At 42.9% G+C, this 13,976-nt stretch overlaps 1 protein-coding gene across 1 annotated transcript in view; it reads right to left on the bottom strand.

Annotated features, from left to right (window-relative positions):
• The window catches only part of EXOC2 (exocyst complex component 2), a 125,537-nt gene that overhangs the window by 98,042 nt on the left and 13,519 nt on the right, over window positions 1–13,976 (bottom strand). The window contains exons 4-5 of the mRNA XM_007448305.1: window positions 9,994–10,107; window positions 8,431–8,555 (exon numbers count right to left, since the gene is read on the bottom strand). Of these exons, the coding sequence (XP_007448367.1) occupies window positions 8,431–8,555; window positions 9,994–10,107 (239 nt within the window). The remainder of the gene's footprint in view (window positions 1–8,430; window positions 8,556–9,993; window positions 10,108–13,976) is intronic.

Genomic DNA, 13,976 nt, shown 5'->3' with positions numbered 1-13,976 from the left:
ACAGCCAGGATTCTATGCCTTCACCGGACGGACCTGCTCCAGCACACACTCCGCTGCAGGACAGCTCACTCCCCAGCATCCTGGCAGGACTCCAGGGCAGCAGCACTCCAGGACACGAGCTCTTCTCTAACATTCAAACTCCTCCTTAGAAGGTACTGACAGGTTCTGCCTCAACCCACCAGTCAGGAGTGGCAGATTTACAGGGAAAAAAAGTCTGTCTAAGCAAAACTGATGTGTGTTTCTTTAATCAATTACAATTTAGTTGGTTTCCCTTGACTCACTGGTTAGGGAATTCTGGGTCAAATGAGCTTTGAACATTGAGGACTTCTTTTAATTAGTTTCTACTCTTAATCTTGTCCTTTTTTATACTTTTTTGTAAAACAACCTCAAATTTTGCATGAAACTCTAAAAATATGTTGCTTCTATGTTGAAAAAAACACATTCATAGGAAGAAAAATATCTATATTTGGGGGGAAAACCCAACTACTGCATTTTTAATTGTCTTGGTTGATTCAGGAATGAAAAGAAAGTTATTCATCTAATATTTTAAATTTGGATTATGTGATGACATAAAACATTTCCACATACCCTGAACTGATTAAGTTAAATGGAAAAGAACTTTCCTATCTTTAAGGAACGGAGATTTAAAAGCCCAAATATTAAAAAGCGAAACTAGAAGGACGCCTATGTTCCAAACAAGCACATCTGTTTGCACTGCTCCCGAGCAAAGGCTGCTGTGTTTCTGACAGTCCTGGCTGGAAGGGAGCCAGTGGTCACGTGGCATGTTATTAGATGGTCACCGCTCCCGGTCTATCAGTGGCAGTTAAGAGGTTACACCTGAGAGCTTCTGTTCGAATGCTGCTTCTAAGTCAGAGTCTGCACTAAATGAGTCCCCAGCCACATTCTCTGCTACTGACAGGCCCCTTGCCACTCCACAGGTCCAGGCTGCTGCATGGCTCACAGCCCTGTTCCGCCACAAAGCGGCTTCCTGGGCCCATCTCCACACAGCAGACCCGTCAGGCTGTCAGCCAGCATGAGGACCCAGAGACACTAGGATCTGATAAAGGCAATCCTATTTTCCAGAAAACTAATGCAAATAACCCAAGGTCTGGGTCACTTGACCTTTTATTTTTTCTGAAAACATTTTTAAATAGTATAACTCAATAAGCAACTTGGGGGCTTCCCTGGTGGTGCAGTGGTTAAGAATCCACCTGCCAATGCAAGGAACACGGGTTCGAGCCCTGGTCCGGGAAGATCCCACATGCCGCGGAGCAACTAAGCCCTTGCGCCACAGCTACTGAGCCTGCGCTCTAGAGCCCAAGAGCCACAACTATTGAGCCCTCACGCCACAACTACTAAAGCCCGCGTGCCTAGAGCCTGTGCTCCGCAACAAGAGAAGCCACCGCGATGAAAAGCCCGTGCACCGCAAAGAAGAGTAGCTCCCACTCGCCACAACGAGAAAGCCCGCGCTCTGCAACAGACCCAACGCAGCCAAAAATAATTAATTTAAAATAAAATTGTGACCCTGATAAGCAGGAAAACCTCAAGAAAAAAAAAAGAGCAACTCAGTCCACAGTCACAGGCTTGTTAGTTTCTCATGTATTAAAACTTAAATATGTGAAGCAGTTGAACACCATAAATCTATATTTGGGAAACAAAAAAGTATGTTTGTGAAAGTTCTACTCAAAGAAAAATCAGTTACAGAAAGACTGCCTACTGATTCAAAGAAATGATTTGTTTTATTGAATTCTAACAGAATGTGGGCATCGAATTTTCTAATTTCAATTTAAGAATTCATAATATTTATGTAAGCATTTATATAACGCCATTATTAGGTGAGCAGTAAGGAAAGGCATGAGTGCAGGTGGAGTCCCTCAGGAGTGTCAGGCACACGGCCATCCACAAGCTAGCTGCAGGCTCTAACCACTGAATGCTGCAACCGGCCTGTGTGCGGCAGGCATTTCAGGCTACACCAGAGACTGGCAAACTACTTTTGTAAGAAACACACTGTAAATATTGAGGGCTTTGGGGGCCACAGGGGGCCTCTAGCACACATTCTTCTCCCTTGTTTTCTTAAACAACTCTTGAAAAACAGGCATGTTCAGCTCCTGACGTGTACAAAGACAGGTGTGGCCCAGCTTGGTCCAGGTGCCGACCTCTGAGGATAATACTAAGATAGGACACTAGGCAGGGTTAGGGTGAGATGTATTAATAACTCAGATTTATATAGAACTTTTCAAACATTTAGTTCTCTACTTCTTACTCTACCAAATTTTTATCAGAGTGGCTAAATCACACATAAATTACATCTAAATTGGTTGGGTACTCTATGAATTCTTTCCTTCCTCAGTTATACTGAAAACAATAATAACATAATTCCCACTACTCCTTCGAAGACTAGCAGGTACAAAGGAGCCCACTTAGGAAAGTGGGTCCTGGATAAGCGCGTGCCGAGGTTACCTGCACCCCTCAACAGAGTGGCACCCGCTCCTGGAGCAGCAGCAACGCACGGACGGAGGGAGGGCCACGCGTGTTCTGAGCAGCACGCGCTGCCACTCTGCCTGGGCCTCCTCCCTCGGCGACCCCTCACCTAGCGTATATGGTAAAGAAGGCCAGGCCCACAGTTGTTCTCAGAAGGAGCAGTCGATGGGGCTGGACCTGCCACTGAAACAAATGATTGGCCAGGTGAGGGTCAGAGGGACTGAGGAACAGCCGGCCTTTCCTGTAAGGAGGCCCCACAGGCACCACCGCAACGGGGGAGAACCTGGGCTTCAAGGCTTTGAGGCCCGGAAGGGAACAGCAGGGCGACAGCCACGGGAAAGTGAAGTAAGGTGCTGGGAATATTTTTGCAGGATATGGTAAAGAAAAAACCATAATAATAAACACACCGAGGTTAACATTGGCAGATTAGTTATGCCAGACACAATTCTTGCCAAATTCTAATTAAAATACTCATGGTACACAAAGGAATAAAGAAAACAGCACAAAACCTTAAAGATAAATAAAAGCCATACAAGAAGGTAATTGCTGCCAACTGTACACCTGACTGGGATGGACTGAAAAAAATCCTTGGACTGTGTATGAAAGAAGTCCACTCAGTCAAGAGAAGAACACAGATGATATCAAAAGGGCAGAGAAAGGTATTTATCCAGCTAACTCTGTAACACAGGGTGGCCCAGACATGACACACCTGCAGACTTTTTCCCAAGTCTTCAAGACTACAGAGTCTCCCCTACTGTTCTCACCTCCAACACCCCTTTAAGGAAAGGACTGTTTAAGAACACCATTTCCCAGCACCCAGCATGCAGGAGAGGGAGGGAAATTAGCAGAGGGCTCCTCCCCTGAGCACCGTGCAGGGCAGCAGCAGGGGAAGAAGCCTCTCAGAGACACCCCAGGGAGTGACAGCTGACCGAGAGAAAGAAAAAGTGTCAGAGCCTCTGCAGGTGTGAGTCTACAGGCTCTAAAAGCTCATCAAGTGTTGGGTAAAACGAATAAAAACAAGACCTACATTCCAATATATCCTGAAAAGGTGATTTTTTGTTTTGGGTTTTTTTCTTTTTTAATAATTGAAGGCTAAACAAATATATCTTAAGCATTTAGGCAGAGAGAAAAATAAACAAGTCACCTCCAAGTAATAAAGAATTACGCTGGCTCAGGATTTCCTCTCTGTGACACTAAAAGACCCTGAATCAATGTTTTAAAAGTCATTCTCTTATGGCCAAGGGGCTGTTCACGTATGAAAGCAAGAGGCACTTCTGCATGCAGGAATTCAACAGATAACGCACAAGAGTTACAAAACAAAAAATCCGAAGAGGAAAGATGACACATATACACAACTGGCAACAAACAGTAAAGCCAACGTAATGTATGTGTATAAATGGTAAATTTTAAGTAACTGTGGTAAATATGAAATTAAATGCAAAAGACAAGAATAAATCTAGAAACAGAATCATAAAACAGAAAAGGTAAAAAAAAAAGCAGCTGGGTCTATGACTTCAGATTAAATTAAGACCAGAAAAAAGGAAAGCACATGAGGAATGCAGATGTGCCTAACTGTTGTCATGCACATCAGGAGTCAGCGACAACCTGTAATAAAATGTAAGACCATTTCTTCCAAATCTGCAAACAATATGGTCCATATAGCAGAGGTAAAAATGAAAAAAAAAAAAAAATTACAGAACAAAAGGACAGAAGTTTCACTTATGATAAATGTACATGGCTTAAATTCTTCTATGAAAAGGCAGAACCTCTCAGAACAGCATAAAAGAATATAAATCCTACCATTTCTTGCTTATAAGAGAGAAACAAAATCAAAATTTCTCCAGGTTAAAAGGAACTTAATGCATAATATCATCAAGCAAATGCATACAAAAAGAAGGGTATGGAATGTTAATCCTGTACAGTAAAGAATTTAATCTTGCCCAAAGAGGGGGTTGGCCTTTGCCCTCGGCTGCTAGAAGGTCACCTCTAAGCTCTTCAAGCATCTTCTGTGATGGGGCTGCACCGCACAGTCTGGCAACGTGGTTTATGGTAAGGGCTTTGGTCACTTGGCATTGGCTCGATCTCCAGAGGGACTGGAGATGGAGGTCAGCTGTTGGAGTCAGCTCATGTCTATGTGACAGAGTCCCGATAAAAACTCCAGACGCCAGGCTTGGGTGCAACACTCCACGCCATCATCTCACATCACCACCAGGAGGGTCAGCGCCACATGACTCCACCCGAGAGGACAACCAGGGCTCCCTGTGGGTGGGACTGCCTGGCCCCACCCCAGGTGCCCTTCCCCAGGCTGAGCTAAGTTGTCTCCCTTCACTATAATAAACCACAACTGTGAGTACACAACTGTGAGTTCTTCCCACTGATCACCAAACCTGCGGTAGTCCTGGGAAGTGCCCCAATTTTGCAGCTATTATTATTACCTTACAGTGTAATATTAGTATCAAGAGAATCCAAGCATCTAAAGTTACAAAGGAAACATGTTTTACATACAAAGAAAAACTGACAGAATCAAAATTAAAGAGGGAGATTTGTCTGGCATGTTTATTATAAATAACCTAGACTTAAATAACATAAGTAATTAATCAGGCACTGATAATAATAAACCAATCAGTGTGCCCTGAAGAGAACAGGCAGTTGAAGAAAACTGGTATCTATCAAGAAACACATTTTCTTTTCATAATATAGTTAGACTAGAAACTAACTTTAAAAAACAAAAATCCACTATAAACTACTAGATCAAAGAGGAAAATTTCAAATTTTAAAAACACAAAAAAGGCATAACTAAAGAATCAACGTAAACCAAGAAGTAGGACACACGAGTGAATGAAACTGGCGACAAGGGCCTATTACAATGAATTTTTAATGACTTTTCAATTATAATGCAATTCTAAAAGGCATGAAAATCTTAATGAAATAGAGAACTTCAGGAGAAAGCCAAACCAAAATCCACAAAACACAAAAAGCAAAGATTTCAAAAGTGTATCTATATACACACTGCCAGTGCCTATATATACACCCCAGGGTCTCTCTCCAGGAGGAATAGACACTAACGCCTCCTGATGGGATAAGATCGGAAGCACACACTACCACATGTAGCCACAAGGGTCAAAACTGATATCCAATCAGACTGGTATCCAATCAGATAAGTCCCAGCAATACAATGGAGAGTAAAATAAGCTAATGGCACCATGAGGAAGTAATGAGTCAAATCCAGAATATGGGATATCCTACAGGACAAACAGCCTCATGTCTTCAACAAATCAATAGCATGAAAAAAATGAAGATGGGTAGCGAAGGTGAAAGGACTGTTCTAGTTTAAAAGAGGCTTAAGAGACTGGAAAAAAAAAAAAAAAAGAACTGCCTGGGTCTTATGTGGATCTTGGTTTGGACAAACCAAGTAAATGTAACTGGGGAAATTTGAATTTGGGGCCTTGAATGATACTGAAGGATTACTGGAACTTTCTGAGCTGTGGTCACGGGGCTGTGGTCGAGTACGTAACGTCCTTATCAGGGGACTCACACTGAAGTGCACAGGAGAGAAAGGTCGTGCTGCCTGAGATCAGCAAAACACAAACCAACCAACCTCAAAACCTGCGATGAGGCAAGTATGGAAAAATATGACCTGTTAAATCTAGGTGACAGGTATATACGGAAGTGATGGTACTATTCTCTCTACTCTTAGCATGCTTGGAATTTTTCATAATAGGAAAGTAAAGCTAATTACCTGAGCAGACGGTTTATTAGCTCTTTCAATGTATCAACGCTCTCAAATTTCAAATTAATTCCTAATCTACATAACCCACTTCACAGTACGAACATATACTCATACAGATCCACATGATTCTGTATAACAGTAACACCAAAACCTGATCGAAAAAGCATTTTTTAAAACTACAGTTCAATTTCAATTAAGACTACAGTTGAAAAAATTTTTAAAGAGCTACTAATAAAACAAATCAAATGCTAAAGTATAGTAAAATAATTACTCAGAGGAGCCACCTAAAGTATAAAAGATTTCTAGCACACACAACTATATACACAACATAATTCCAATTTTTTAATAGGCACTCATATAAGCTGAGGGGGAAAAAAGACCAAAAGGAAATACGTCAAAATGTTACTGTGATTATCCCTACAGTAGGGTTGTAAGTCATTCTTGATTATTTGTCTGTTTAATATTTTTTGTAATGTACATTTACATCAAAAAATAGAAAAGCTAGATATATGTATGTTTAAAATTTTCTAATTTACCATTAAAATCATTTTCTATATACCACAGAGTCACTCGCTTATTAGTAGCTGGTCAGCATTATCATCTTTGCTAAACTTTAAATTACCAGTATACTTCTAGGACAAATGTCTAATAAATGAGACTAAATTTAATGCACCAAATAAAATCTCTTAAAATCTGCCAGGAGTGAAGCCATTTATATAAGACCATAAATAAATGAACACAAGTATACATGTGTTTACAAATACATATGTTAAAAAAAAAGGGTGGAGGGCTTCCCTGGTGGCACTAGTGGTTGAGAGTCCGCCTGCCGATGCAGGGGACTCGGGTTCGTGCCCCGGTCCAGGAAGATCCCACATGCCGCGGAGCGGCTGGGCCCATGAGCCATGGCCGCTGAGCCTGCGCGTCCGGAGCCTGTGCTCCGCAATGGGAGAGGCCACAACAGTGAGAGGACCATGTACCGCAAAAAAAAAAAAAAAGGGTGGAGAGAAAAGTCAAGCATGTTTTTGCTAAGGAAATATTGTAATTACAATAGTTATGAGAACTGCTAATCACATATGGCAAATTATCACGTGCACAGCTACCAGGCATATCGACAACTTCGTTCAACTCGAGAACACTAAACTCAGTTCATTTATGCTCGAGTTTCTGCTGCTGACATAGCACCACTGACAACTTAGAATATCAATAAGCACAAAGAAGGAAGAAAAGCACACCATCAAAAAACGCAGGGCACAGAGACTTTAGCAAAGTTGACCTGACTTCTCAGCTCCCCCCAGGCACTCACAACTCACTCCTTCCAAGACCTAACTTCTACGTGCAGAGAGCTGTACCAAACGCACATTTAACTTGTCAAAAGGCAACCAAGCGTGTCTGGCCCAGGAGGAGAAGGGTTTTAAAAAAGATAATAGGACGTCCGAACTTCAACAATACAAATTAATTTTAAAAACTAAGTCTTTCTGAATCGAAGAAGGTGTGGCCTCTTAGTCTACAGTTTGGGTTATAGGTATTTAGCTATACAGGTACTTAGTTACAGGTGTCTTTGTTTTTAAAAAGAATTGGGCTAACTTTTTTTTTTAATATATCTTACTTTTTACTAGATAAACAATAATTTGATTTTTATTAATTAAAGGTAGTTAAAAAGAAAAAAATAAAATAACCTACCCAACATCTTCCCTTGAAATGTCTAAAGCCACACCATTTCTATTGAATACCATTGCCTTCACATGCAAGGACGAGTACGTGGGTGGGGGAGTTAGCTACCGTGCGGGGCTGGTGGGGCGATGGCTACAAAGGAAGGACACGTTATCACCAGTTCTTCCCAGACCAAACACACAATGGGTCACGTCTACAGAATTAGTCCCATGTGCAAGATACTGATGGCTGTACAAGGATTTTTTAAATTCTAGAATTCTACCCTTGGGATTTAACTCCTTATCGTCCCTGGACACCAGACACTGCGGGGAGGCAAAGTGGTCTCCTACTTCACACGTGTCTGATGGGTGAGCAAAGCCTCAGGGACAAATACTTAAGGTACCAAGCCTTCAAAGAGATTCCAGCCCGGCCGCAAAGACTGACTGGTGGCCACTGCAGAGCTCCGCTCCCAGGGACACAGCCTCAGCATCACAGCCTGCAAATACTCCGTACGTGCAGGGCCTGGTGCCCGTGGGGAAGCCCCAGCTGATGGCTGGGGGTCACCTTACCTGAGAGGGCGTCCTGTGCCTCAAAGAAAGTACTGAGTCCCCCTTTCACGCACGCCAGGCTGCCCTCGCTCTTCTTGTTAGCCTGTCTCTTCAGGTGGGTGACGGCCATTTTGAGCTGTTCAAAACTGACGTGAAATGAAGAAACCACAAGATGATGCATCAAGTGTGAAATACTGAAGCCTACCCTGGAAAGATACAAACTGATACAATATGTAATCAGATGAAACCAAGCTTTCAAATGCTTACCTAGATCTAAACCTTTACATGTTATGAACACCAAAGTTACAGCAGCTATACAAGGAGATCTGTAGCCCTCATATGTCAGACCCCTGGGAAGTAAATACACATGGAGACATTCTTATAAGCGACCCAAATCACACACAGGATTTGCCAGGTAAGGAGTTTTGAAGAGCATCTCCCAGATGGGGAGACCTGGACCATGCAGTGCTGGGTGACAGGACTAAGGAGGACCCCCTGGACGTCCACTGCTATGCTCTGGACACAAGCTGAGCACGCTGTCCTCTTCAGCCCATCATGACCAGGCCCTGCCATTCACAGTGAAATTACAGAAAACCTGGGGGTCAACTCAAAATTTAAATAACTAAACTGATCACACTATTTCATCTTTATATCTCGGGCAGAGAAAAAATAGTCAGATCTCTGTATTTTAGAAGTTTTATTTCCACCTGAGCTAAGAAAATCTGGCTATATAAAACGTTAACTATATTCTTGAATGCCAAGATGGCCCTACACAGAGAACAGAGATCAATCCTGACATGGTGACAGAAAAGCACATCTATGATGTGAACTCAGAACCATCTTCCACAAAGAAAGTGACAGGCATTTGCTCTAAAAATTTATCAGGCCAAATTTACTCTAGGTATATACCAACTTTTCCTGTTTTCTATAATGGTTTTCATCCCAATAGGTGAGGGAAGGATTTCGCCTAAGGTATATTTTAACAAGTTGGTTTTCAAGAATACAAATTTTAAACAATAAGCCACTGATTTATTAAAACATTGTTACTAAATATAACTGTTTTAAGCCAGTCTTGTGAAAAAGTTACAGATCCACTCTTGTACAGAGGGTGGGTAAACTATACGTAGCAGATACAAAGGAGCACTTAAATTGGATATATGACCCTTGTTTATTTTTTGGCTAATTTTAAGCCAGGTCTTTACAAAATGATAAATAACTCATCTTCCTTTGCTCTCTGGTCAGGGAAGGAGGTGTGTTCCTCGTTTTAAAGCAGCACTCGAGAATTCTGTTACTTGGGTAGGAAGGGGGATCACATTCAGACACAGGACACAGCTGAGACTCCAAAGTTTTAATGGGTGGCATAAATAACGAAACATATAGAAAGAACATGATGGTAGGAAATAGGGGTCCTCTTGATTAATGATCCCATTTTATAAGTAAGGAAACAGATACTCTGAGATGTTCACAAGCTCACCCAAGGTCAAAGGGCTGCTAAGCAGCAAAGCCAGAGGGAAACCCGTGTTACCTGAAGTCTTATGAGCTGCACCCCGTGAAACCACACAACACAGCCCAGCACCCACTAACCTGGTGTTGGAGTGGTTCTCTATGAGGTACCAGGCAGCCGAAAAGTTCTCACTTGTAAAATCAGCACTCATTCCAGGGAACAGCATTTCTAAGTCCTTCTGGGGAAATTTACCTCTGAGGGAGGAAAAGGTTTAAGATATATTTTGAGTGCTATTACTACAAAGATGTAACCAACAGTAATAAACGTGAATACAAACCATTACAACGATACATCATGGAGCCTACGTTTGCGTGTGTAAAACAATATACTTCCTACACCTCAGCTAACTTAACACATAAACTTTGACTGTATATGTAAGATAGGAAATTAGTTAAAATACAGAAATTACATCAAAAAGAGAACATAAGACTTAAAGAGGCTGAGCTGATACTTCACGAAATCTATGCAAACATGAAATCATTTCCTACTCAGTAGATAAAAATCAAAATTTGGGTACACTGAAATTAAAAACAGTAAATCAACTTGTTACAGTGGTTTTTGTTAAAGACCCATATGAAAGTTGTTTTAAGACACACTGATGCCTGATGACCCCTACTGATAAAATCCGATCTATACAGTACCCATGTTTCTATGCCCATGTCTAGATCAATTTCAAGAAAAGCTTACACTACCTGACACTCCCTTATCTGTAGCTCACTTTCTTGCCCACATTTTTAAGGTCAACTTCCCGATCAGTTCGTTTATCTATTCATTCAAACACGAATTAAGTACCTACCAGAGGTGTCAGGCTCCACGCTGGAGGTGAGCAAGTTTGTGTCTGAGAGCAAACGGAACTGGGCAGGACCCGGCCCACTGAGGGCTTGTGAGCGAGCAGCCCTTACAGTGCCCACCCTCTGCCTGCAGAATGAAGTCCAAGCTCTGCGGTCAAGTCCCTCCACTTCCCAAACCTGCTTCTCTCTCAGGACTCATTTCTGCTACCCTAATCCTCGAAGCTGAAGCTCCAGCAACTTCAAAGGGATCAGTTTCCGGCAAACATCCTGGTCGTTTTTACCTCGTTCCCCTCTGACTGAAATTGTTCCCCACCCCCATATGGGACACACAATTATTTTGTCTCTAAAATTTATTCAGTGGGAGAAATTATCACCAGCCCGGAAGAAAAGGTGTGCAGGTCTGATGACTTCCCTGAGAGTCCCAATGCCACATTATCATAGACACAGCCTCATTTAAGAAGTTAGGCAGCCTTGTCCAAGGGCAACATCCCACCTCCACCCACGAGCACTGCCCGCTGGAGCCCCTCACCTTGCGGGTGACCAGTCCCCTTGGGCACAACTGGCAGAGGCCTGGAGCCCACTCTCTCCAGGGAGAGGGAGGTGCTCACCTGGGCTCGGGGGCCCTGACCGGGTGGCCGGGAAGCCCGTCACACTCTCCAGCAGCTCTCGCCCACCCTCCTCTTCTCTACTGGCTCCTTTGTCCCCATTCTCCCCCAGAGAGCAAGGGACACAAGTCCGAAACACAGCTCTCCACGATCTCCCCTGGAAACCCTGCATCTGGACACGGAGGCTGGCACCTCGGCCAGGAGATCCCATGTTCCCTCCTGTTACACTTAACCTCTCTCACCACAGAGTTTTCCTTAATTAGGGGAAGAAAAGGTTTAACATGGGAGTAACAGACAAGGTGAGGTGAGACTAAGGGAGCTGTGGATACCAAGCTGGCATCACCTGAGTCTTAGTAACTCGGAGACCAAGTCAGCCTTAATCTTTCCTCACTGGCTTCAAGAGTGAAGAATAACTGTAGCCTCAATCTTCTTGGGGGATGTGTGTGAGCAGGTGTGCCTCTGAGTGTGTGCTCCATAGGCACGCTGGTCATTGTCACCAGAGTCTTTGAGAGGGAGTTGGAGAACTGCATTTTTTGAAGTTTATTTTGGTTTAGGTTCTTCATGCTGGTTTGATACTTTACTTAGTAATAAAATCCTGTCACCTTTGGAAGTTTTTATCATTTTATTTATTTGTACTTCATGCGTCCACATTGGAACTCTGGGGGAATACATGGCTGAGTGGAGACTTAGCTGAGCCCCAGGGAGGCACCCGGGAGTCTTGCGCTCACTCTCTTAGGCAAGGGTCACGAGCCACAGTGCTACCGTCAGCGGCGGGAGGTGTCTGCCCAGGGGGCCGTCTAAGCGGAAAAGGACAGCCTGGTGCACCGTGGGACCTCGTCAGTGCGAAGAAGTGCACGGGGCCCACCTGCTGCTTTTCTGTCAACGTGGCTCCGCGGAGTCCTGAGGTTATAGTCCTAACAGAATCAAAGGTACCACAGAATCACCGGATACCAACTAAACCCCTGCTATTAACAGTCTTTACAAATTATTCAACTCCATGAAATTCTCACCTAACAAGGGGCAGGTCCACACTCAAGACACTGAAGACACAACTGACAAAATAGCAGCAAAAAGGGCCTCTAGGGAGCCAAACTGAGCTTCTCTCCCTCGCTCGGGCCCTGCAGCTTCACTCTTGTTGGGTGGTTCCTACCCATCATCAAAGCACAAGGTGAGAAGAGTAGCTGGAGTTAAGTGTGACAGGACAAAAAAGGCTCTGAGCCAATGACAGCAAATAAAGCAAAGAGGCACCAAATGCAGACACGAAACTCAAAAATACAGAAGTTGTATGCCACGGTGAGATGGCTAAGGCCACGCAGTCCCCACAGGTCTGACAGCAAGTACTACTCAATGGGTTTAGTTTTAAAAAAAGAAAAAAACTTTGTCTTCCTGTCTGGCATATACTGAGATCAAGGTCCACCCACGTGTTGCAGATGACAGGACTGTCCTCCTTCTCACGGCTGAGTAACGTTCCCGTGTTCCTGGGTAACAATGCGAGCCTGGGCACCCACACGTACAACTCCTTTAACCCCTCGTCCGTGGATGCACACTTAGGTTGTTTCCATATCTTGGCTATTGTGAATAAAGGTTGTTCCCATATCTTGGCAACTGTAAATAATGCTGCAAGTGAACACGGGGTGCAGATAACTTTGAGATCCTGTTTTCATTTTCTTTGGCTAAATACCCAGAAGTGGGACTGCTGGGTCATATGGTAGCTCTATTTTTAACTTTTTGAGGACCTCCCTGCTGTTCTGCACAGTGGCTGCACCAATTTACGTTCCCACCAACAGCGCAGGAGGGTTCCCTTTCCTCCACACCTTTTCCAACACTTGTTATTTGTTGTGAGCCATTCAAATAACAAGAGAGCCATTCTGACAGGTGTGAGGGGATTTCACTGTGGTTTTGTTTTGCATTTCCCTGATGATTAGTGATGTTCGGCACCTTTTCATGTGCGTGTTGGCATTCGTATGTCTTCTTCGGAAAAACGTCCGGATCCTCTGCCCATTTTTTAATCAGATTGGCTTTTTCTTTTTTTTTTTTTTTTTGTTGGGTTTTTTTTTTTTTTTTTTTTTTTTTGCTATTGAGTTGTAGGCTTCTTTATATATTTTGGATATTAACCACTTGCCAGATGTGCAAATATAAGCCCCTTATCAGATGTGCAAAATACGTGAAATATTTTTTTAAAAGTCAAACTATAGAGTAGGAAAGTGGTTGCCTGGAGGTGGGGGAATAGGGAGAGGTAGAAACTTTCACTCACGAGATGAATAAGGTCTGAGGAGCTAATGTGTAATATGTGACTATAGGTGATAACACCATAGAGAGAATAGAACTTATATGTTCCCACCAAAAAAAGTAAATATGTGAGGTGATGAATGTGTTAGTTACCTAGACGGTGGGACTCCTTTTACAATGTATACATAAATCAAATCAGTAAGACATACACTTACAAACATCTTACAAATCTGTCAATTATTTCTCAATAAAGCTATAAAAAAAAAGTTAAAAAACAAAAGGTTATATCCTATACTGTTAGGATGCTTAAACTGGCGGTATTGAAAGATAACAAATCCCAACCATCTAGAACTTCCCACACTTAAAACTGATCTGATCCCTAAACCTTAGTAACACCTCACCTGTAATGCCCTAGGTTCTTGTTTTTTTTTTTTTTTT

The sequence above is a fragment of the Lipotes vexillifer genome, unplaced genomic scaffold, assembly GCF_000442215.2.
Source record: "Lipotes vexillifer unplaced genomic scaffold, Lipotes_vexillifer_v1.1 scaffold1196, whole genome shotgun sequence".
NCBI lineage: Eukaryota > Metazoa > Chordata > Mammalia > Artiodactyla > Lipotidae > Lipotes > Lipotes vexillifer.
Note: the sequence above shows the minus strand (reverse complement) of the source record. Positions and strands in the feature narration are given on the sequence as shown.